Below are 25,678 nucleotides of genomic sequence, written 5' to 3' on the forward strand. Positions count from 1 at the left end.
TTTGTGTGTGTGTGTGTGTGTGTGTGTGTGTGTGTGTGTGTGTGTGTGACTTTTCTATTGGGGTCATGTTCATTAAAGTCCTAGAGGCTAATTTTGGTTTAACCTTCTCTAATACAGGAATGACTCTTGATTTCTTTCCTTTGCTAACAGAAGCAAGTTTTGTGTTTTTAAACTGCCTGAGAGGGAGAAGTTAAGTCGCACCCCACCAGCTAATGCACTAAAGTGTAGGGCAGACTGCAATACCTTCCTCAACTATTTCCTGGGTAATCTGTATAGCAAAACGTGTAAGAAACATGCCTGGTATGGGGTAGGCAACTTTCCTTCCTTTGTCATTTAGTTTAATTTTACTTCAAAGTGCTAACTTTGTAAACCAACAACGGGGGGTTCCGAAGGGGTGAAAAGTCTACTTAGCTTCTGGTGAGCTGTGTTGCTACTCTCTTCCATATTCCCTTTAAAAGTAGTAAAAAACCTGTAGTGAATTTTAATTCTTTTAATGCTTTTCTGTGTACCCAGCCTAAATCAGCTCCCACTGCCAGCAATGGGTAAACCAAAAGCAACCGCCACACAATCGTCTCTTAGGTCTCTGTGTGTGTGTGTGTGTGTGTATGCTGGTTAACTTTCAGACTAAGGATACTTAACATTTTTGAGGGTCGCTGATAAGCTCCACGCCATGTTGACAGGACTTCTCTGAAATATGAAAAGGCCTGCTTGAGAATGGATAGAGCCATGTCTGATCTTCAGAGATGAATATCACTGCTTTTAAAACAGAGTAGTTAAGCTTTGGTGATTGTAAACTTTTTTTCAGTAGCTGAGTGAAATTCCCTGCTGTCAATTAACACTAATCACAGGGATCTATGCAGTTAAGTCCTCCATACTCGAGTCACCTACACACTGTCATAAGACTAGACCTCAGATGATCCACTTAAAGGAGGTAAAAAGTCATAGCAGCAACACTGTATGTGGCTTCAGCACTGTAGCTATTTAGAAGCCATAGGAATGGTAAATTCAGCCTCTTGGGAGTTGCTCCTATTTCTTTGGAGATGTAATTAACAGTGTGGCTTCTTTGCCTGAGGTACCTGTCTCTTAAGAATTACCTAATGACAGTTGACCAAATCTTCAACATCCTTTGAGTCTTCTGAAACAGGACTGCCCAAAGATGATCCAATGATATTTGATTCTTCTCGATGATGTTGGAGTATTGGATCTGTAAGAAGTTAAGTTTTAAGTGTATGTACTCTAAACCAGGTCAAGAAGTTAGAGTAAGTACTCTACCAAAGTGGAAAGTTAAACAAGATGATGAACTACTGCTGGATCAAGACTAAAACAACAGAACTAAGGAGCCTGACTTTCCCCTTAAGATGTAGCAGGCACAGGATGCAGTTCTATTATAGTACCTGTTAGTGTCGTCAAAGGCAAGACCGATTCGGTATCGATAACGTCAGATGCCTGGATAAAGCCATGTGGTGAAGGAACAATAAGTATTGTTTCATCGTCAATGGTTGTCTGATCAACTTGTTCTTCTATGGTAGGAGACTCGAGGTCCTAAACAATAGCAATTCAAAAAAATCAGATTCTGACTTGTCAGTTTTAAGATCCCTAACACATTTAGGTTTAAAAGGACTTAAATTCAAACACTGTCCCATATTTTATAAAGCAAAGAAAAACGAAGACTTAAAATGGACAAAAGTAATGACCCCCTACTCTCTTAAATATTGACAAAACAGAACCTAAAAGAAGCAATTCAGTTACAGGTTCCCTGAATGTAGAAGAAACAAATGCTGTTAACACTGGGGTCAGTAAGGTGGTTAAGCTGAACCACCAGGACCTATTATTAACCACCCTCCTGAAAATGATTCCATAGGTTTCAACAAACAATTCTCAGTCTACTGGAAGGATAGCGGGGAAAGGTTTTAGTGAAGAACAGTGCTAAGAGCAATACTGCTGTCTGACGGATACTTGTGAGGTCACAGGTAGGGGTTTGCACTTGATTTTGTGTCTAGAGAAAAAAGGGAGGTATTGGAGGATGTATGACCTTTACTTCCCCCAGATCATTTCTAGGCTCTTTAAAAACTGCAGGTTTGAGGCTCAAGGCAAGAGCCCAGAGCCTGTTTCCCTGGCTGCAACTTACCTCAGTAACGTAAGCACGGGCTAAAGGAGAAGACGACTCCTCTTGTTTAAGGTCGGTGTCAGAGATTTCTTCTGTTCTGACCATAACACTATCCATCAGTTCTGTGCTATTTTGGTTACTGAATTTGGATACATGAGCATCATTAAATGATGGCTCTACAGTTATCTTAGGCTGATGAATTTCATCGGGGAAAGTGTCTGCTTCTAGGGCATCTGGAGGCTCAGGAAAATCAGATGAGTGAATATCACTATCTACCGTCAGTTCTGCTTGGGACATGGAAGAAGTGATGTCCTCTGTGGCAACAGTCTGGATGATGACTCTTGGTGTGTGACACTGTACTGTGACATTGTCACTTGTGTTCAACAAATGTTCTGGCTATAAAATGTTAAAGAAAAACAATGGTAAAGTGAAAAAGGACCTACCAGACTCGTGTTACAGGCAAAAAATACCATCTACAGATGGTACCCTACTGTCCCTTCCCCGCCCCTCCCCTCTCCCCTCTGGAATGGTTGAATTCTTACACTATTTTTCTAAAACCCCTGTCAATCTCCTGTAAGGACAGACATGGGATGAGGGTTATATCCCAATGAAGGCAGAGTGATGGTGTAAAACCTTGTTCCCAAGGCAACGGTGGTAGGAAACATTGTTTAAATAAATGGACATTAGTTCTGGTTCTTAAACTTTGTCAACAAATCCTGTTCCCTAACAAGTACTTGGATACTTGAAGGGAATACATAATCGATTTTTCCCCCCGAGATACATTATTTTTGAAGGCACATGGGTTTCATCATAGTATTAAAAATAAAAGCCATTTGGTGACACTTAATCAGTTTAGCCAGTCTAGAGAAAGTAGAAAAATCAAAGAACGAAGGTAACATACAGATAGAGCATGGACAATGATCTGTTCAGGAGAAGCAGGAGCAGCAGCTGTCAGGGTTACTGTGGGACTAGCCGTCAGAGTTAGGGGAAGGCCTTGGCTTGAGCTTGTTTGAAGTAGGTATGTGCCTGGAGTGCCAGTGGGCTGTAAATGGAAAGACTAAGGGAAAAAAATGAAGATCAATACAGGTGCAAGAACACTGAGTAAGTACGCTTATGTGCACTCATAAGTCTAGCTTTACATCCAAAACAGGGACTTCAGTTTAGCCACACACGTATTTCCCCATCCTGAAGATGCCATCAAGTAAGAAAATGAAGGCTATAATATTCTTGACTTGTCCCAAGTCCTTAGTTGTTCTGGAGATTTACCAGAGAGACAAGGTCAAGCCCTGATCCTGCTCTTCACTTCCATGTATGTCTATGATCTGGTCTTAGCTATTTATTTCAAGGCACCAAGAATGGCTGCCTAAGCCACTGTGTCCAGCGCAGTAACCTACCTGCACAATCTTCCTTTACCACATATATAACTGGCAATCTCCGCCCCCAACCCCCCACTTTTTTAAAGTTTCACATTTTTGAAAAGGTACTACAGCAGAGTTGACCTGGACAGATTTTTTTCATAGTATAAGAAGAAATGTACACGGATAGCAATTCAAAATCTGAATGAAAAAGAAAATTCCTATTTGAAAAGCTGGTTAACTGATAATATGTTTATCTCTGGAGATTTTTTTTTAAATAAAACTGTAACAAAACTATCCAACATCAAGTCTTTCACAGCCATAGGTTTCTATAGAATAATTTCAGTTTGCTTTATCCTTCCTCCCCCACCCCCACAGGAAAGTATTTGCATTTGAAAGACAGGGTGACATTGAAGTCCTAGAGCCTGTGGTCTTGTGTAGTTGAGTCACAACAATTCTTCTGGGTACTAATTCAATGAATCTAGGTTTCCTTATTGGCAAAGGGGGCATAATCACTAACCCCCAGGGAAGGGGTTGTGAGCATTACAAATTATTACAAAAGAGTGTCTGGCACACGGGGGCTCAATTTCTTTCCTCCCTCTTCATAAAAGTAAAAGCTGATCTTTTAATAAATACAACCTTTAGTAAATTACATGTGGTCAGGCAGGACAGTAAATATTACATATATGCATTTTATTTAATACACTTAAATTCACATAATCAGTTTTTTGAAGCTGAAGCACTATTATCATCCTCTTTTACTAAATTAGGACAGAAGTTTCTAAATACTTGATCGTAACCCAAGTTAAAACCTGGACACATACTCTAAATGTATGTGTATTTATTACTTTGGCCAGGGGCAGGAAGGGAGTTGGCAAAGGTTATCCACCTGTGATAAACACATTCCTGTTTTGGAGACCACAGGATTAAGAAGTGGAAGCTTAGGTTAAGTAAGTTGCTAGTAAAAGTTCCAAAATTGTTCTAAAAGAGAACTTCTTGCTGTGTTGGCCATCCTCATGAGATTTGGCTGTGCAGAGGATAAATTCTTGCACTAATACCTCATAATTTAAATACTATCTACTTTCTATATTCTTCCTGAAAAATGAGCTAATTTTGGGCATTACCCATTTTAATAAACAGAACAAGAACAAGGACTTAAAGTTTTTCTATCACACCCAAAAGAAAAACCCATTCAAATTAGCAATCATGGCCCATTGCTCCCCAAAACCTCTTAAGAAACCTCATAATAGGCATTAATCTACTTTTTTTTTTGTCTCTGCAGATTTGCCTATTTTAGACATTTCAAAGAAACAGGAGTCAAACGCTTTCCAGTATTTTGCATCTCATTTCACTTAGCAAAATGTCTTCAAGGTTCATCCCAGGGACATGTTATCAGTACTTCCTTTGTTCCTTTTTACTGCTGAATAATTGTGTGGCTATAGCACATTTTAATTACCCATTCATTGGGATGGACATGTGCGTTGTTTCCACTTTTTGGTTATTATGAATACAAACATTCATGTTCAAGTTTATGCAAACGTGCTTTCATTTCAAGAGAAATGAATATATATTGGATTAGAATTGGTGGCTCAGATGTTAACTATATTGTTTTACCTTTTTAGGAACTGCAAGATTCTTTTGCAAAGGGGCTAGTACGGTATTTACTGAGAGTACTGTGAAATAATTCATTCCACAAACCTTTTCTCAGATAACCAGTATAAACTTTTTGGTTGCACATGGTGTCTGTTTAGCACTCCACCCAGGGGCACCAGGATGGCTCAGGTCATCATCTCACGGTTTGTGTGTTCGAGCCCTACAGCGGGCTCTGTGCTGACAGCGCAGATCCTGCTTGGGATTCTCTCTCACCTTTTGCCCCTCCCCCACTCACGCTTTCGATCTCAAAATAAATAAATCAACTTAAAAATACTTTAAAAATTAAAAACAATAAAAAAATTAAAAATTATTAAAATGGCAAATTAAAAAAAGGACTCCATACAAATCCATAGCATGCACCCTACTCATTAAGCACTGTCACTTTCATATATTATTATTGGCTTATATACAGGTGAAAAAAAAGACTGAAGTTAATTATAAAAGTGAAAGTCTGATTTATGTCCTCTTAACCATCTGGTCTCAAAAACACGGACACAGTTGTACGTAATGCCATTTATGGTAATTTTTGTTTCTTTTGTTCATGTGATAACAGTGTAAAACCAGTAATTTTTTTAATGCATAAAATGGCCAATATCTATTTTGTGCAGTGTTACTCACTGGAAGAATCTCAAATGTCTGTAGTGTTCCACTGTTTAGTGTTATTGTTTCCGAGTCAACAGTAGCGGCAGGGGACTCCGTTGAAGCTATGGTGAGAACAAGGACAAAATAAATAAAAGACGTATTCTCATACTGAATAATCTGCATGGAAACCTGAAGTCATTTAATCTTATGAGAGAAGAAATCTAATGGATTTACCTGGGATGGCATAGATCAGGGTTGGCAAACCATGGCTCATACCCAAATCCAGCCCACTACCAGTTTTTGTAAATATTAGAGGAGCAGGGCCACACCTGTTTATTTTCTATGGTTGCTTTTGCACTACAAGGACAGAGATGACTAGCTGTGATACAGTATCTGTTAACCCCTGATATTAATCACAAAATATTTCTAGTATTGGGGCGCCTGGGTGGCGCAGTCGGTTAAGCGTCCGACTTCAGCCAGGTCACGATCTCGCGGTCCGTGAGTTTGAGCCCCGCGTCAGGCTCTGGGCTGATGGCTCGGAGCCTGGAGCCTGTTTCCGATTCTGTGTCTCCCTCTCTCTCTGCCCCTCCCCCGTTCATGCTCTGTCTCTCTCTGTCCCAAAAATAAATAAAAAATGTTGAAAAAAAAAATTAAAAAAAAAAAATTTCTAGTATTAAGAAGTAAGAGGAAGACATTAAGGCTAACTTACAAAGCAAGAGAAAGTGGATAAAAAAAATAAATTTTCCCTGGATATTCTGGTAAGCAGTACAGATGACTGGAATGGTAGTCCCCAAACAAGAGGCTTTAGTTCTAGCAACATTACTTCCGAGAATGTAAACCTGAGCAAGTAACTCAATTTGAACTTAACTTATTAATGTTTAGAGATTTTGGCTGTCCTTCCTACATCATGGGAGTTTTTGGGAGGACCAAAAACATGAAATATAAGAGAGTACTATTTCAGAATACCACATATGGGAGACTGAACAGCGCATTAGAGATCACATCATATAATCTCCTTATAGATGTGTCAATTGAGGCTTTATTTAAACTTGGGCAGTGTTGGTTACACCTGATCAAGGTTATTAGGAACTATAACTAGAAGACATGTTATCTCTTGGTGCTTTCAATTGTACCTACAGATAAATCCATGTGAAAAAAAGATTTGGAATTGGCTTTTAATCTGTAGTTTTTACTACAACTATAATACATCTCAGTGAGAAAGGAAGAGACCCTTTTCAAAATAAATGCACTTGATTTATGTTATTTCTCTATTAGATGGATTCTTAAGATCATACCTAGAATAATTTAAAGTGATTCCCAATAAATAACCTAAGTCATGGGTAAACAAACTATGGGCAGGGACAGATGTGGCCCAAAGCGAAGAATGGTTTTTACATTTTTACAGGATTGTTTAAAAACAAACCAGAATATTCCACAAAGACCTATGTGGGCTCCAGACCCTACCATGTTTATATTTACTATTCTGGCTTAAAGTGTAACAATCCCTGACTCCTAACACAAAGGAAAAAACAATCCTGAGATTTTAGCCTGAATGCAAACAGTAACTGATGTGTTGTAAAACTCTTACTGTACTCACATTTCTTGCTGAAAATTATTCTACATATATTTTAAAAAAAAAGCCATCTTGTAAATATTAGGGTACCAATTCTAAAATGTCTGTATTGCCAGTAACTATAGTCATTCCAATGGCCAAGGAAAGTTCTACCAGTCTCTGTGCACAATCTATAGCCAACAGTAGCTCTCATATTTGTGGCAGACCAGTAATTTCAGTTGCTTTGCAATTCTTCATACTATAAAGGAAAATAAACAGGGCTAACGAATTTTTTCATGCTTTATATTACATTGGTGGAAAGCTAATGCAAATAACCAAACTTAAACTAGGACTGTAAGACAGGCATGATTAAAGATCCAAGGTAACTTTGACAGTCACTGGATACAGGAGGTGTTACTACCACCAATAGATAGCTCAGTGATTCTCAAAATGGGATCATAGGGTACATTTGAAACCCTGTAGGGTGTTTTTATATTTTGCCATAATGATTAGAAAGTATTACTGGCATTCTGTGGGTGAGGTCAAGGGACAAGGAGCATCTTGCAATGTGTAGGACAGCCCTGGTAACAATGAATCGTCCCACTCAAAATGCCAATAATCCCGACTGAGAATGACACACAGCAATTGGTATACTCTCGGCAACGACCTTGCCATAGGCATAGCATTTAGGGAGAGAAAAGAAATGAGGTGAACGTGAATAATAATATGTTTCTGAGAATTTTATTTTCATTCTTTTTCTGTTACTCTATCACGGAAAAAAGGGCAGAAATACAACCTGGTTTAGATCTCAGGAAGTAAGTTTCCCTCCCTACACCAACTGTTGGTTTCTCATAATCTCCTTAAGCACAAAAGATGTCAGAGGCTAAGGAAAAGAAGGGTAAACACAACAGTTCCCACAGGAAACTGGCTCTTCACTTCCTGAAGAAAGTCTTTAATCTCACCAAAACCATTTCTTCTACATATGGCCTCAAGTCCACCCCCAATCCCTGTGCCTTCTGGTGAATTACTACAAATGATGTGCCCTTGTGAAGTTTATTTCCTTACTAAACTGACTAGAGTTCAGGTAGTGTTTTATTAATCATTCTTTGTAACATCTAAAAGAAAGGATTTCAAATGGTTTATGAAGGCTGGGCAGTTGCTTATCAGTCCTTCCTGTCACACTCAACTTTTGTGCAAATATTGAGCTAATAAACATAAAATGCCTTGGACTGCCTTTGTCAACTTGTACAAATTTCTATCCACATTCTAGAAGAATGAAGGGTATTAGATGGTAAAGCCATTAACAAATCGTATAGGTCCCATAATGGCAAGGGGTCTGGAGTAATAAACACTTACAGACATGGGTGATCTGGACCGGAATCTGCAAGGCTGCCACAGGGCTTGGAGACATGGCTGTGCTATCTTCCAAGCGGGCGACTCTGATCTGGACATGCTGTACACTGGAATTGGAATTACTGTTTGGAACTCCAGATCCTGATTTATTCTCCAAAAGCGTTGGGTTGTTTTTTTGGTTCTCATGTAACTGTTTAAGACCTTTTATTAAGACTGAAGGGAGATGGGTAGACAAAAAGAACATTGATTCTCCGACAGACCACCATCTAAGCAGCAAGGGAGGTGGGGGTAAGGAGGGAAAGTATTTGGAATAGATAATTGTATACTGCATGTGAGATCTCAGCAAAATAGTAATAAAAATATTTTAAGGCTACAACCTGTCTGGAAATTTGTGGAAACACTATCCATCACAAGAAATTAAAAAAAAAAAAAAATCATAGTATTATTCTTGTCAACGAAGATGCATTAGAAAAAACACAAAACCCTGTGTGGAACATGAAAATAAGACCTCTTCAATGTCCTAAGGCTTCAGGATAAAATTCTTATTACTTAAGAAGAATACTGTTAATGCAAAGTAGCTTATTTTCTTTTCAAAATGAATAGTGTATGCCCTCCAACCCCCTCCAGGACTCAAGGACACTTGATAAACTCTGTAAGCCCTTTCAGGTGATAGTAAAATCTGGGTGGGTTCATGTCACATTAGTATTCACTCACTCTTCTGGGGTTAACACCTGATTTATAAATTTATAACTATATGTTAAAATATATATATATATTTCCATCAAGCCAGAGTTCTTCAGAATATAATTTTCCTTTGGAAAAATGGAAGTTGGATAACTATACCAAGGGGAATGAATTTGATGCCCTTAATTAAACAGACTGTATGACTTAGATGCACACCCTACGTGCAAAGCAGGCAATGAAGAGCCAAACGTGCTCTGCCTCATTTTAAGCAAACCCAAGTTAATATCTCTAGATTTACATAACAAACGAATTACAATTTAGTCTTTGTACTATAAAACCACTAAGGAATTTCTCTAAATGACAAACCCAGTTAAGATATTTGAAATTATTCAACACATAAAAGTTGATTTAAACCTAAGTTTTCAAAAATACATCTTTGTACACAATATCTAAAATCAATTTCTTCTTCACAGTTTATATGAGAACAAGAATGTATGTCAATTGTGTATATTTTCATCTCAGCTGCTTTAAGAATTACAAATCACATCAACTCTTCTCAAGGGAAGAAAAGACAGTTGCCCCCAAAAATAGGGCAGAGGTTTAAATGAAGTTCTGCCATGATTCAGATCTCTAGCTGAGGCAAAGAACTTCTAACCTCTAAGTAAGTCCTGAGGAGTAAAAATGGTAAGACTTGGGAAGGAATGAAGAATCAAATAACACATTACCAGGAAACGAAACATCCTTATGATTTGCAATTTGCCTTTTGATGGTCCACCATTTACTTCGAAGCCACTGTGGTGAACGGACACTGCTCCATCCCTCTGCTAACAGATCCCAGTTTATGTCATTTTCATCAGCTACATCAAGCTCTGCTATCCTACAGGTTAAAACAACCATTTGTTACATGTTATTTATTTCTCTGTAAGAAACCTCCTCTGACTACACGTGATGGCAATGGCAATAAAGGGAATGTCAACTTATGTTGGAGATGCTTTGTTAAGGTGCATGGGAAGGAAGGGATTCCAGGAGTGCACACTGCTTCCAGAGCTGAGAGCTATGAAATCCCACCAGCAAGAGCCTTTTGTTAATGGTGCAACTGATGGGCCTGAGTGTAAATGGTGACAACCAGATGAAACACTGTAAAGGAAAGGGAGTAGCTAAAGGTTATTAGAACAGGATAAGAGCAGGTTTAGTTGTATAGTGTTCTGCAATGTTTTATAGTGTGTTAGAGCAAGTGATTTCCTACATCTGAGCTTTTCCGTTTCTATACTAAAAACGTTTAGAAATGAGCTATTTGTAGACGACTATTTGCAAAAAGTGTATTAAAAACAAAACCCCAAATAAAATGTTGAAAAAACAAAAACAATGCTCCAGCAACAACCAAAACATTAACAACCATTATAATAGCACAACTAAATTTTGGGGTATGAACGGTCTACTTGTTTTCTAGCTTCAACTGTCATGATGATTTTGATCTTCAGGAGGGAGTAGCTTCTATTACTTCAAGGTCTCAAACATTTTCTTGCTGGTATTTTTGCCCATTTGGGTCACTGATTCTTAATGGTTAAAACGACTAATTTAAAAAAGAAGCTTAGGATTATCTCCTAGCTATGTTTGGATACGTGTGAAATGAAGTATCTGATTCGGCCCAGTATGAAGGTGTGGGGTAACTGTAGTTGAACCCCCTTCTTGGCAATCCAAACAGCCCAAGAGTGAAGGGCATGGAGACTGAACAGCCCTCTTCCCCGTGACACGGTCTCCCTCTGCTAGGAGTGAGGCACATTGCTGGGACGGTGGCAAGCTGCAGGGCCACCGCCTGTGCCATACCTGTTCTGTGGATAGAGAGGACTTCAGTCTCTACGCCTTCAATCTGCTACTTTGCACGAGCACTAAATCCACTAAAAAGGAACACAAAACAAAAAAAGCTCAATATGAAATACATAGGATCTGAAGGATCCTCTATGGATCCTTTCTCTATGGAAAGGATGCTTTTCAGACATTAGGCATCTAGGGAGACCCAAAGAGGAAAATCCATCAAGATACCTAGAGCCATTAAGCAGCTTTTGTTATTAAAAGATCTAGGACACAAACCTGAGGATGAGATTGATTTCATCTTCCTTGGTCCATTCAGTACCTCCACTTTGTTTCCAGTTCAGGTAGTTGAGCCATTTAGAGCGACACTGCTTTTCTGAGCGGGTCCCCACTCGTTCTGCCACAGCTGCCCAAGACACGCCCTGTGTCACTATGTCACCAGGCTCAGTGCTTGTCAATTCATGAACCACCTCTGCAAGTCTCTTTTCCTCTTCTTCCGTCCACTTCCCTAAAAGAAGGAAATCATCTAGACTACTACTGCTACCTTTTTTTTTTTCCCAAATCAGATTCAGCCCTGTATTTCCAAGGACTGATGGGAAGTACACAGTAACACCCAAAGTATTTCTGAATGACCCGGGGGTGGGAAACTGCACACTGCACACATCTACTAAGACAGTTGTTTTACTAGCCTATACTAGCCCAGTAAGGTTCTTGGTATCAAAGAAAATACAGAGTCTGGTAGAAAACAATGACCGACTCTTAAAGGAAAGAAAAACTACCCAACATATACCTAGAAAGAATTCTGTACCGTCAAGTTGCATTAATTGTAAGTAGGAAGAGCTTCACGAATGGCATGATGGACAAAGAAACACACAATTTTTACTTAGTATCACCTAAGATTCCTGCTCTGCAGAAGTGTAGTAAGCCAACAGAGATCCTTCATTACAGTAATGAATGGTGTAACTCCTATGGGCTTCCGCCCATTTTAGTAAAAATGAAAACTAGGTTTACATGATCTCCTTTCCCCCCATCCCAACTCCAAGAAACTGTGATAAAAGAAAAGTCCGAGACTGGCACTCACACATGATTTTACTCAAGGCTTTCCTGAAGCCATAAACCAGTAATAACACCAAATGATTCTCTTTGGTCTTTTCTTAAGGATCGAGCAGAAAAACAGGAAAAGAAGAGAAACTTTTTACCCCTTCCACTTCTGTTTCCATTTTGTTATTAGTAACTAAAAATATCTAGAAAATTTCAAAAGTGCCACTATGACTGCTTCAGGGATTCCATTCATTCAACAAATATTTACTGAACATCTATTATGTGCTAGGCATAGTTCTGGATACCACATACTCAAGACAAAGTCCTGCTCTCCTACTTTAGCATGAGTGTCTCATAGTGTGGTACAAAAAAAGAGAAGTCATGATCAGAAATACTATGTAGCAACATGAAAAGCAAACAGGCAAATCAATCCCTCAGACTGGCAATCAGGAAATGGCAGTGTTTTTCCATTATTATGCTAACAAAAGGAGTTCTGCTCTCAGAATGTCTTACATAAAACGCTAGGGTCCCATCCTAAATCTAAAGCTCCTATTCCAGCTTCATTCATTAAGCTGTCATTCACAGAATAACAAGAGTTAGTGGAATTTCTGTTCTGTCTTGCAGGTCATAGTGGTGGTGGAATGGTTACTCAGAAAATATTCCTAATTCCACTTTAGCAGGATAGGGAGGTGAAAACAGAAAATATATACACTGAAAGCTTAACTTGATAACTTTTTTTTTTTTTTTTAATTCAAAGAATGAGCACAGAGTGTGGATCCTTCAGAGAATTTGGGGGCTAAAAGGGAACAATGAGATCATTCTAACCTCTTTCTTTTACAGAGGAAACTGAGGCTCAGAAAGATTGAGTGAGAGTTAGTGGCAAAGTCTAAATACTGTTGTTGATCACAAAGGTTAGGTTTAACAGTGTCATCTGTTAAAAGTTAAAAAGGCATTTGTGGTCTGGAGGTTGAAACAACAGTCGCAAGTTTTTTTCTATGGAAAAATATACTTATTTGTTTGAAATAAGCAAAAGAGAGCCACACCTTTGGAATATAACTTCTTAAATTGTGATCTGCCTGAACTAAAGTGTTTTATAAACCTGAGTAGATAAGCTTGTTAACGTAAGCTCCACAGTTAGATGGGCTTAAATTAAAACAAACTCCTGTATGTAAGCCTTAATGATAAATACTTTCACAACCGGAGCAGTTATGAGTTGCTACAAAAAGGAAACATGGTACATATCTAAAACGTCTGAAAAGTGAGATGTGTCCCTGTGAACAGTGTCATCTCACACAAAAGAAAAATGAAGGATTACTTAGGTCTATAAAGCTTGATGAAAAAGCAAGACTAGAAAATAAAATCTCAATTAAAATTGTGGTAGGGTCCCCTCCCTAAGGAAAGAAAAGGGAAAAAAAACCCTCAAGGCAACCTTGCTATTTGCTTACTTGACAACATCCCTCAAGACCTTGTAAAATGAGACCACTTAACATCAGACCACATGTTTGTGTGTTCCCATATATGGGAGACGAAGTAAAAAAATACATAGAAAACTACATGTGGCGTTTGGGGCTCAGTTCTTTGGGTACGAACCTAACTGAGCGGTGCCAGCAGGAATAAAGTTGCTTCCTGGAAAGAAAAGCCTCGGTGTTATGACTCTCTGTGCGAGGATCCTGCTACATTACTGGGGGGCTCGCCCAGGATTCAGACAGTGCATTTCCACCTCCTTTGCCACCGGGGCTGCAAACCTCGGGGTGCCGGGAGAGGCAGCCTCACCTGGTGCCAGCAGACCGCTTGATCCACAGGAGACCAGCCCTCCTGGCACACCGGGGCAACAACCCCCCTATGTGCTCATGGAACCCAAGAGGCCCAGGAACCGGCTCAGGGATGCCCATCAGCCTTCTAAGAACCCAGGTTCGTTTTGGCAGACCTGCCCGTAAGAGGCAGAAGGGGAGCCTGATCACCTCCCAGAGGTCCACTAATAGTTCCACAAGGGATGAGGAACGAAGCTGCAACACTAAGGTGTTGGTGCTGGGCAGCAGGTTGGAGTTGCCATGTGACTGTGTATGGGGACTTGTGTCTCCTTCATTTCCTTGGTCAACGACTATAATTCGAGCCAACTGTCTCTGGTTATTCTACCTCAGAACGGGGACTTGAGGGAATATTCCAAAGCAGCTGCCGAAACTCCTTTTGTTTCGGGGAAATTCCCTGTCTTCTCAGGACTGACATGGACTGTCTCGTTCCACTGGTGGCAAACAAAACAAAAGAAACCTGGAGTCTGCTCCTCTGTCTGAGCTGCCTTCCGCTGGCACCTGTCTCTTCTGCCTTCCCTTCCCCGCTCCTGTTTCTGCACCACCTGGGGGGCGGCTGGCACAACTGGCTCCTCAATGCCTCGGGCACCATCAGCTCCTCCTCCCATCCTAGATGTCCAGGAACAAAGACCACTGATGTCAGATTTCCCCACCAACGTTGCAGGTAAAAATTAACCAAGGGGAACAAATTGTCTTACGTGGACTCAAGTAAAACGTATTCAGTGTTTAAGCTAATTTAAGTTTGTTGGTTTGAGATAGATGTTTATCAACATTAAAAAAACTTTTATTCTACCTTGATTTGCTGAGGGTCAAATAAGCTCATGTTATCTCTGTTCCAATTTGTTAACAAAAGGATGACTTAAAGTGACAGTTAATTTTGTCCGTCTCTTAAGTTTTCATGGGTAATTGTTAAGATAGCTTTCAGTCTTTGGTAACCTAAAACGTTAATGTTTTGCTTGCAGGTAAACTAAGATTGAATTCATTGGATATCTAACAAGATAAGAGGCTAAAGCACTAATTACTAGATGTGGGTTTGTGCTTCTGACTTGTGGCAAAAAAACCCAAAAAACCTAAGGATCTTTGGAACTGGTGAAAAACATGCTTTGTGCTTAATGGGTTTATAAGCTTGCCATCTAAAAAAAAATTCTGATGTAACAGAGAGTTCACAATTGGTGACTAGTTTTCACTGGAGACTAAGGTTTCTAAGAGTTAAAATCCTGCTACAAAGTGAATGACAAATTTCTTCCCAGGACAGAAGACAGAGCATAAGTGAAAGGCCAGGAAGCGCCAATGGAGACCAGAGAAGCCAGTGGGGGCGCTCACAGTACCTGTGTTGCAAGTATCCTTCATCAGTCGGCACCGATCTTTGACGGAAGACGCGCTTCTTCCTAGCGCCGCCCCTATTGTTGCCCAGTCATTGCCATGCTTTATCCGGAGCCTAAAACAAGAGTCTGCCAATCAGCATTTGGTTCAACTGTTTTCTCCCTTTTAATTTCATCATTTATTCTTCATTCTTCTTCTTCCCATTTGAGTGGTTTGGAAGTTGTGGGCAGCAATACTTTGAGAGCCAAAGTTTGAAAGTGTGGCCTTTTTTTGGGGTCCACAGTTGTCTGTGGGTGAAAAAAAAACAGGCAGCAATTGCCTTTTTCCTGGGTCAGAGAAGAAATAAGTAACTTGGATATGTGTTCAAAAAAGACCAAATTTCCCCTCAGGTTACTGACAATCTCCCAGGCAATCCCCAGATTGTTCCCTTTTGAGTACTCCTAACAAGCTCTTCTCAGTCATCTGAAAAAGTTTCACAAGGTGCTATCATTATAACAAGGACCAGCCTTCAATTTTCACCATGATCCATACAATCCATTTACCCATACTTTACGGCCCTGCTCAACGAAGCAAAATTATTTTTCCTGTGAAATAGCCTTTATAAGGTAGAGTCTGCCCAGATATTAAGTAAAACATTTGCTAAGTCATCATTTTAAACACACAAGTAGCACAACCCTGGTTTTAATTCCATATGTAAGTTCCTGAGGTCCAGTCTTCAGGCCACTAAGAATGGCCATCTAGTCTCTTCTGTAACCCTTACCAGTGGTCTGCCACACATTTCATTCGGCAGCTCACAACAGGAGACTAAATTTATGGGCATTTATGGGCATACTCTGCACGTATGGATCTGAAAAGTTCTTTTTTACGGTCTCTCATGCTTAACAGCATGATTAAATATACCAGTCTACTAAAACTCTCTTGACATTTTCAAAATAAAAGTTTTAAACACAAAGATTTTTTTTAGAAAGGTAAAACCCAACTATCAGAATTAATGAAAAGGAAAAAAATTGTTAAACTTACTCCTTGAGCTTTTCAATTTCTTCAGGTGTATATCTAGAAATTTAAACAAATTTTTAAAAAGATGAATTAAAACAAAGAATGCTAAACAACCTTGATAAAAATCAGATTTTCACTTAGGGAGCCAAATGGTAAGTCACTTAGCATAATGATAATATTTTTAAAGTGACTCATTTCAAGGTAAATGACTGAAAATTAAAACTAATGCTTCTATTTTTTTGCAAAAAAAACCTTTTAGCTGTAACAAAAGTAATTAATGTATATTTTTCTCTAGGAAAATTCAACATTTAAAACATACTGGCTCCTATTCTGTTTAACTTTCCCTTTATTTCAAAACTGGTTTCAGGTCCTCTGATAGTTATTCCCAAAGACTTATGCATGCCATTATAAACCAGAGCCAAGATGCAAATCTATGGTGAATTCTCACAAGGCACTGAAAAATTTAAAATTCTCTTCATTTCCACTATCCATGCATGGACATCTGCCATACTCTTGCTTTAATGTAAAGGCTCTTTTTCTTTAGTTGGGCAAGTACTCAAAACAGCCATTGCAATTTCTTTTTAAAAGCAGTATCTAATAAGCTGTCCCTATGACTACCTAAAATTTCCAAAGAGAAATTATAAATACGTTAGTAACACTATATAATCATTGAGTTGAAAAAAATGATGCCTTCCCATAAATGTTGCCTATAACAGAAATCCATGCATTGTATTCAGAAATTTAGTTATTTTTCCACTCTGGTTTTATTAAAAAAAAAAAAAAAAAAGTCACTAACCTAGGAAATGCTATACTATAAAAAAAAAAAAAATTGAATAGGAACAATGTTACTGATGAATTGAGGTTTTTCCACACTTCCTAAATCTTTAACCACTATAATACATTTTATTATAATGTTACTTTATTACAAAGCAGAGTTTGACGTATGAAGACAGCTAAGTCTAAAATCTGACATATATAAGCGGATTTAGATTCTAGTTTCTAGGAGCCCTTGTTAAAATGAGGTTTCCATATTTATAACATGGAAATGGAGAGAAAAAATATTAACACAACAAACTAATCATAGCTGTCTCCAATTAAAGTTTTAATCATAACTATACTTTAAAAAATGAAAGCTCCTTAAGGTATTTCCCCTAATTACATGAAAACATGCAGCATTACAAGTTTTCATACTTTCCCACATGGTTTCTGTCATCATACATGCGAAGCACTCTTCTATAAACTGCAAACAAAGGCCGGTTCAGACCCCATGCTATAGTCCTGTAGAAATCTTTTCTTTCGTCTTTTGACATCTCAAAGATGATTTCTGTAGCATCTTTTATTCCGCGTGCCTAAATGGGTTACATTTCTTTGATTTAGGGATTTCTGATAAAATGCATATGGATATACTATGCTTTTTAAAAGTTGTTTCTTTTATGTTCAAGATCACCAATGGCATTTAGAAAAATAATGCATTGTTAATTCATTAATAAGTCAAATATAAACTTTAGAATGTTTCAAGAGATAATAAAGTGATACTTTAATGTTCCAAAAAGAAACTGTATAAAATTCAGTAAAGTTGTGTCAACCCCTTTTAAAACAGAAAAATATTAAAATCTAAAGTAGAAAATCATAACAAAATTAATGGAATGAGGAATCAAGTAACAGAAATGACAAGCAATGCTAAAAAATCCTTCTTTAAAAAGACCCATTAAGACTAATAAAATATGAAAAGATAAACTTACAGCAAAACTAAAAAACAAAACCATACTGGAAATGAAAAACATGGGGCCTAAATAGAAATGCTACGGAGAGTAGAGAATTAAACATTATGAAAATTCTATGGCAATAAATTTGAAAACTTACATAAAATGAACAAACTCCTAGAAAAATTAAACTTACCAAAATAGACTCAGGAAGAGAAAGAAAATCTAGTAAGCATAGACCATCAAGAACATTTAATAAGTTATTAATAATTTTCTCACAATGGAAACACCAGGCCCACATGGCTTTATAGGTAAATCCTACCAAACAATCAAGATAATTCTGATTTTTAAACTATTCTAGGGTATAGAAAAACAGGCGGGACACTTCTTCATTCTCTTTATTAGGCTGACATAACCTCAATAACAAAACCAGACAAGGACAGTTTCAGAAAAGATTTTTCAGGTAAGCTCATTCATTAACATAGATCCTCTAAGTCCTTAAAGTATTTTAGCACAATAAACCCAACAATGTATAAAAAGGTTAATAATCAATGCAAAAAGTGAGCTTATTCCAGGAATACAAATTTGTGTTAATTTCAGAAAAAATTAGTTATTAATTATAAGATTTATGGAAAAAATATAAATATCGTTTGGTTTTGCTGACAATTTGATAAAAGAAAATATTTAGCAAGGCTGCCGCTTACAAAATCAATATATAAAGTCATCTGCGTTTCTATAGAAAGTTCGTAACAAAGTTTACAAGTTCTCATTTACAGTAACATCAAAATTAAAAGCAATAGGACTAAATCTTAGGCAAGTTACCCAAGTCCTTCATGGAGGAAAACAAACTATCAAAAGGCATTAAAGAGGAATTCACTACAATGGAGGGCTATACGATGTTCTCATTAGCAAGATGAAATACTATAAAGATGTGAATTCCCCTCAAACTGATGCACAGATTCAATGCAGTCCCCCCAACAAATCCCAACAGTTTCCATTCTCTGCAACCTGATTCTAAATTTATAAAGGAAGAGCAAAGAGCCAAAACTAGCCAAGACATTCATAAAGAGACTTGTTCCACATTTATCTATACTTGTGCAGGTATCAACAAACAGAACCTGGGAACATATTAGAAAACCTAGAAACAAATGTGTGGAAACTAGATCTGGGACAGAATAGACATTGTACATTGGGAAAAGACTGATATTCCATAATGATGCCAGGACAACTGCCATCCATACAAAATAAAACAAAAAACCCCAACAACAGTGAAATCCTATCTCACAGCTATGGGAAAAAAAATCAGTATGAAAGGCAAAACTAAAACTTTTATGTCCTTGACGCAGAGGAGGAGTACCTTAAACAACCATGCAAAATATAAAGGTAAAAATGATTATTTTTATATTGAAAATCAAGAATCTTTTTTCATCATATGACCCCTAGGGAGAAGGAAATGCTAGGCCACTGAATTGGGACAAGATATCTACAATACAAATAAACAAAAAAAAAACATTTACAATACAAATAAACAAAAAAAACCATTAGACATATGTTAAGAATGTCTAGGGGCACTTGGGTGGCTCAGTCAGTTAAGCATCTGACTCTTGATTTTGGCTCAGGCCATGATCTCAGGGCTTGGGGAGATGGAGCCCCACATCAGGCTATGCGCTGAGAGCACGGAGCCTGCTTAGGATTGTATTTTTCTTTGTCCCTCGCATATGTGTGCTCGCTCGCTCGCTCTAAATAAATAAATTAGTCTAGAAAATGAAAAAGAACCCTATGGAAAAACTGACAGAAAATACAAATAGGAATTTCAAAAAGGAAACACTAAAAATGGCCACTAAGCATATATTAAAGTATGTAATCAGAGAAATACAAATTAAATCCATAATAAAATACCATTCACACCCATCAGATTTTTACATATTAATAGCAAAAAACCTAAAAAGACCCTAAATGACCATTGACTGCACCTGGGTAGGTATTTATCCTAGCATAATGAAATACAGCTAAAAAAGTCAACAGGGAATGGATCACAAGATCACAACAAACAACAGAAATCAGTTAAAGAACACTCAGGATAAATCTATTTACATAAATTTCAAAAAGAAGTAAAATTATACTGATATGCATTATATACATTCTTTTGAATACGTAAAATTTCAGAGTAAAAAGTCTCTAAATTTTTTAAAATTAATTTTCTTTTTTAAGTAATCTCTACACCCAACATGCACTTCAAACTGACGACTACAAGATCAAAAGAGTGACACACTCTACTGACTGAGCCAGCCAGGAACCCCAAGTTTCTAAATTCTAGAATCGAAATTTTTCTTATGCAGTTTCAATTATGCAAATAATTAGGCCTAATATTTATAAGCCTAAATATATGAAAGGCAATGTGTTGCAGGATGACCATACAGTGAGATGGAAAGATTTTCTTTTCCTTCTGTTTTTTTTTTTTTTTCAAACTTGTGACAGTTACTTTCATTTATCTGACATCTAATTAATTGGTTTAAAAATGGCACCACAATGTTCTTAAACAGCAGCACATAATAAAAACCATGGTCAAATATCAAACAAATTATCTTTTCCCAAGATCAGTACATCTTTGTGGACATTTCCTATCTCTGCCAATCCATTCATTATTCTCCCAGTTATCCAAAAATAAAACATTCTGAAGTTATTCCAACCCCTCATTTTCCCTCTTCCCCAACATCCAGTCACCAGGTTTCCTTAGAGATTACCTGCTTATCTACCCTTTCCCTGAAAATTCTTCTCCCACCACCATAGTTTAAAGTCCTTACTACTCTCATCTGGTCAACTGAAATGGTCATCTAAAAGCTCTCAAATTTCAGTCACATTCCCACCCTTTAATCCCTGGAAACCATCTACTCCAATCCCCTAGACAAGAAACCAGCGTAATTCCCAAAGTTCAATGTTGTTACTGTTTGTCATTGCCTTATCTAAACCTGCAACATTTTTCCAGGTTTTTCCATTTTAACTAAAGTGTATGTGACCAGTGGACAACTTTAATACACTTCTAGATACATTGTCAATGGTCACTGCACTTGTGTTTCTCTTAAAAACAAACAAACAAAAACCCCAAAAACTTAGTTTGCTAGGAATAATCTTTACCCATTAACAAAGAAATGAAGTGTTTCACTCTTTACAGTTCATAAAGCTTAGCTTGGGAAGAGTACAGCTTAAAATTAAGCTTTACAACGTGGATATTCTAGGCAGCAAATGTATTTATAATAGTGAAAAATAATATAAACCACCTAAGGATCAAACAATAGAATGGTTAAATAAATACTGTACTCCACCCATTCCCAAACAGTGCTAATGGTCTATATTTCAAACATGCACTAACTCCTTTATAGGAATGGTCAGCAAATCTCTGGAAACATTTCCTTGAGAAGAGCACAGATCTACTCCACCAATTCCTCACTTAACTAAGTTACCAGTTTTTCTCATTTTCCTATAGGAAAGAGTTCTAATTTTTTGGACTGGATTTCAAAGTCAAGTTTCCAGAGGCTAATTAACTCAGTTCAAGTTAAAAGGGCTAATTCAACGTGCTCTGGGTTTCATTTCTGATTCCTTGGTACTCAGCATTTACTCATGCTGTTCCCTCCAGCCCTATTCCAGTCTAAGTTCTATTTCTTAAAGATTCGGCTCAAATCCTTGATCTTCCAAGTATTTTCCCTAACTGCCCCAAACCCTAAAAATACACTCTTCCTTCTCTGATTTCATGCAGAATTTATCACTCACATGGTACAAACCCTTGTGTTGGTCTTCACCTGCTTTCAACACTCCCAAATGAACTGCTGGCTTTTCAAACACCAGTACCATGTGTTATAGGAATTCCTATCTCCAGTGCCTCAAAAATACTGTGTTCGAGAGACATTTACTGAAGAGGATGACTTAGCTAACATATAAGCCTCAACAGGAAAATGAACTAAATTATCCATTTTTTTAAAAAGGGAGGACTGTCATGTCAGAAATTCACTCGAAGAAGATGTGTATCTTAAGCTTTAGACAATACAAGCTTAAACTCTTAATTATTAGGTTGCTTGAAAAGACAGGGCCTTAGGGTTTTGAGAAGCTGTTAGGATTTTGTCTAAACTTTTGGTATTAACTAAAGCAGTAAAACCATTTTAAACTAAGAATTCAAAATTTGTTTAAAAACATACCATAATCATACACCTTACAATTATTAAGCCAAGACACATATTAGCCAATCATCCATTATAAAAATTACTGAAAAGCTCCTAATAAGTACATACAATATGATGCTTTGATAATTTTTGCAACTGGAAATGAAAAAATTAGTGAAACAAAAATATGCCATAAGATACCTTTAGATAGCGTTCAATATTGTTCATCAAAATATCAATTTCCTCCTTAGACCACATCCCCTGTTTCCATTTATGTCCTTTAAAGGAAAACAAATAATATTATAGAAAATGTTATCCTTCAAGATGGATAAAACACTAAAGATTTGCTTTGTGATTAAATAAATTATCTATGTGAATAAAATGTAGATAATTTCTCCTTCATCTGAAGTCTGAAAGATCTCCACGTAGTTGCTTTTGTAACCTCTGGTTTTTAAAAAAGAATACATTCAATCTTACTAAATAAAGACAGTAAGAAGTAAAAGATGAAAAAATTATTACTTCGTATCAGTTATATTTCTTATTCAATAATAAAAGCCTGCTAAAAAAAGGCATGAGAATTATAAAAGTCAAATCATGCTCCAAACTTTCTGAAAAATTTATCCAATGCAATAAATAAATTTTATGGGCAAAAGAATGTGCACAAAAGATTCTAGGACAAGGTAAACATAATCCAATGGATACCAAGTGAATAATACATTCTTAACGAGTATTTACCATACAGTGGTTGAAAACAATCAATTTACTTACTTTTGCTTCCTTTTCTCATTTCAGAGTGGCATATCCATGACCTGCACTTTGTTGTAGCAGTTCCCTAACAATCCTTATGAACTCTGCAGCACTATAAAACACTTTAAGCCACTAAGCTGCCTATCAGACCAAAGTTAGATCTCTGAAAAGACTGGTCTTTCCACTCCCATGCAGTAACTATACTGTCTTTTAATGGACATCTGTTTATAATTTACTGCATGTCAGAGAAATGATCAAGTACTGAAAAACAAATGTTGGTTTCATGGTAAACTCAATTTCTGTAACTACTCAATCACAACTATGAAGCCCCAATCCAAAATCCTGATGACTACCAGATCTTTTTACCTCCATTTTTTTCCAGTGGACACTAAAATTCACAATATAGCTTACCTTTGTTAGTCAGAGAATCTTTATCTTCTTTAGTTGTAAACCACGCTTGGCTAACTGCTGAAACTTCCTCATTACCCAAGGGAGACATTTCATCTAGTTGCTCATTCTGTAGAATCTTGAAGATGTAAAAGTAGAAAAAAAAAAAAAAAGTATATCTCGATTTAATACCCAATCTGATTCATCTTTGTGTGCAATAATAAACATTCTAAAACTCTACTAACACAGAATTCATTTGTTTCAGATATAGTAAAAATATATTCAATTTATAGAAAAACAAATTTTTTTTTGCTGTTCTCATGGCAGTATGAAAACGAAACTGCCTGCATTAATAAAATATGACCTTCATTTAAGCAAGTAACTCTGTACTAGTGGCTTAAATTTTATGGAATAATAGTTAAGATTCCATTATGTGACTGAATTAATATATCTGAAGCCATCTGTACATTCATATATGTAAAATGAGCTCATACATACAATAAAATGGAAATGTTACAGATGAGTGTCACGGTTGTTCATGTCCTTATAGGTTATTTGTTGTCTAAATATTTAGTCATCTGTAATGTACTCTCTTGCTAAATTTAAAGAATTAACAAGCTAAATCAAAAGACATTGCAAAATCACAGTCTGCTTATAGTTCACTGACAACTTTGTTTTAGCCAATCTCGAGAGTTGGTTCCTAACCTCATTAATATACCTTCTTCTCAAAGAACTATATGGTATTATTTATTATTATTATGGTAAAAATAATCTTCACTGAATAACATGAAGTTAAAAACTAACAACTTTATTGAGACCTTTATAACTCCAATTTTTTAGTATATGTGCTGCTGAAGCAAGCATGAGATATAATTCACACACCATAAAATTCACCCTTTATAATATAAAATTCAGTTGCTTTCATTGTATTTATCCAACTGTCACACCAGGTACATTTTCAACTACAGATATACCTAACCTAGCAAATTGTGCAGGAACAAAGCTGCTTAAGAGAGTTGGTCGTGGGCTAAAGACAGCTATAGTGTGAGTCAGAAAGATCTGGAAACAGTGCTACCATATCAGGCATGAGCCCACCTACCATAGGCAGATAAGAATAGGAGGAAAGTCACATGCCTAGTGACCACTCAATTCCATTTGGTCTCAGATTATATTAACTAAACTATGTCACTCGCTGGAGGTAAATCCTAAGAGATTGAACTATGTCTTGAATAGACAGAAATTGAATTTCTAAAATCAAGAGGAAGTGAAATCATCCTACTTGGAAAGAGAGAAGCTGTCAGTGAACAAACCAAGCACAATGAAGAGAAAAGCCATGTTTCTTTTGTCACCTACTTTATTTTTCTATTTGGGGGTAATGAATATATTGTATTTATTAAGGTGTTTTCTTAAATCCATGGGCAAAAAGCTAGAGTCACTGGAACAAGTATGAAAAGTTTTGTAACCCTGCATTTATGTGTCATACACTTTAGATTTTTTCTTTTAAAGATCAAGAGGCTACCTTTATAAAGCTGAGAATGGAGACAGACTAGACAGATAATGTCTCTTGTATTCTGAAGAACCCAATTATCTAAGATTTGACACAGAGGTTACTGTGATAGAGACTGCTGTGAAAAGACCTTGATACAAACAATATCTACTGTTAAGAAATGTAATGTAGAAAATATTCTTCTGAAATGATGTTCTCTTATATATTAATCAGTTGCTTAAAAGAATAAAATCATCATTTCCCAGAGTGAGTCTAAATACACAGGCCACTCTATGAACTTAGGAATACACTTGTCATGCTAATTAACTGCTCTCTTTGGACAAATACCTAATACCTTTTGGCTTAAATTACCCTGATGAAGAATTACAATTATTACTTAAGTCATATAATGGTAAACATGTAAAAAGCCATCAAATGAAGCCAACAATTATTGTATTTTAGAACTAATAATCAACACTGTCCATAACAAATGAGTTACATGAGGATAGTAGGAGACCTAGTTGCCTTAAATGTTATCCATCTACAGGTAGTATGTAGATATTAAGTTTTACATTATTTTACCTCCATTTTCACTACTTTATGTAGAAGCTTTTTAAATTACTCAGATATGTTTAGTATACTTTTTTTTTTTAGAGACAGAGCTTGAGCAGGGGAGAAGGGCAGAGGGAGGGAGGGTGGATGAGGGAAAGGGGGAGGGAGGGAGGAAGAGAGAGAGGGAGGGAGACTGGGAGACAGGGAGAGGGGGAGAGGGGGAGAGGAGAAGGGGGGAGGGGGGGAGGGAGAGAGAGAGAGAGGGGGAGAAAGAGAGAGAGGGAGAAAGAGAGAGAGGGAGAAAGAGAGAGAGAGAGAGAGAGAGAGAGAGAGAGAGAATCATAAGCAGGCTCCATGCTCAGTGTAGAGCCCCACGGGACCCT

General features: G+C 37.2%; 1 protein-coding gene across 7 annotated transcripts in view; it reads right to left on the reverse strand.

Moving 5' to 3' along the window:
- Positions 1-20: 20 nt before the first annotated feature.
- The window catches only part of DMTF1 (cyclin D binding myb like transcription factor 1), a 46,499-nt gene continuing 20,841 nt past the window's right edge, over positions 21-25,678 (reverse strand). For all 7 annotated transcript variants that reach the window (XM_058725226.1, XM_058725227.1, XM_058725222.1 and 4 more), the window contains 13 exons: positions 23,282-23,396; positions 22,325-22,401; positions 17,458-17,615; positions 16,291-16,323; positions 15,276-15,385; positions 11,378-11,606; positions 10,012-10,163; positions 8,606-8,815; positions 5,734-5,819; positions 3,009-3,164; positions 2,129-2,503; positions 1,395-1,542; positions 21-1,204 (listed from right to left, as the gene is read on the reverse strand). In XM_058725226.1, the coding sequence (XP_058581209.1) occupies positions 1,095-1,204; positions 1,395-1,542; positions 2,129-2,503; positions 3,009-3,164; positions 5,734-5,819; positions 8,606-8,815; positions 10,012-10,163; positions 11,378-11,606; positions 15,276-15,385; positions 16,291-16,323; positions 17,458-17,615; positions 22,325-22,401; positions 23,282-23,396 (1,959 nt within the window). In that variant the 3' untranslated portion in view covers positions 21-1,094. The remainder of the gene's footprint in view (positions 1,205-1,394; positions 1,543-2,128; positions 2,504-3,008; positions 3,165-5,733; positions 5,820-8,605; positions 8,816-10,011; positions 10,164-11,377; positions 11,607-15,275; positions 15,386-16,290; positions 16,324-17,457; positions 17,616-22,324; positions 22,402-23,281; positions 23,397-25,678) is intronic.

Source organism: Neofelis nebulosa, chromosome 4 (assembly GCF_028018385.1).
Source record: "Neofelis nebulosa isolate mNeoNeb1 chromosome 4, mNeoNeb1.pri, whole genome shotgun sequence".
Taxonomy (NCBI): domain Eukaryota; kingdom Metazoa; phylum Chordata; class Mammalia; order Carnivora; family Felidae; genus Neofelis; species Neofelis nebulosa.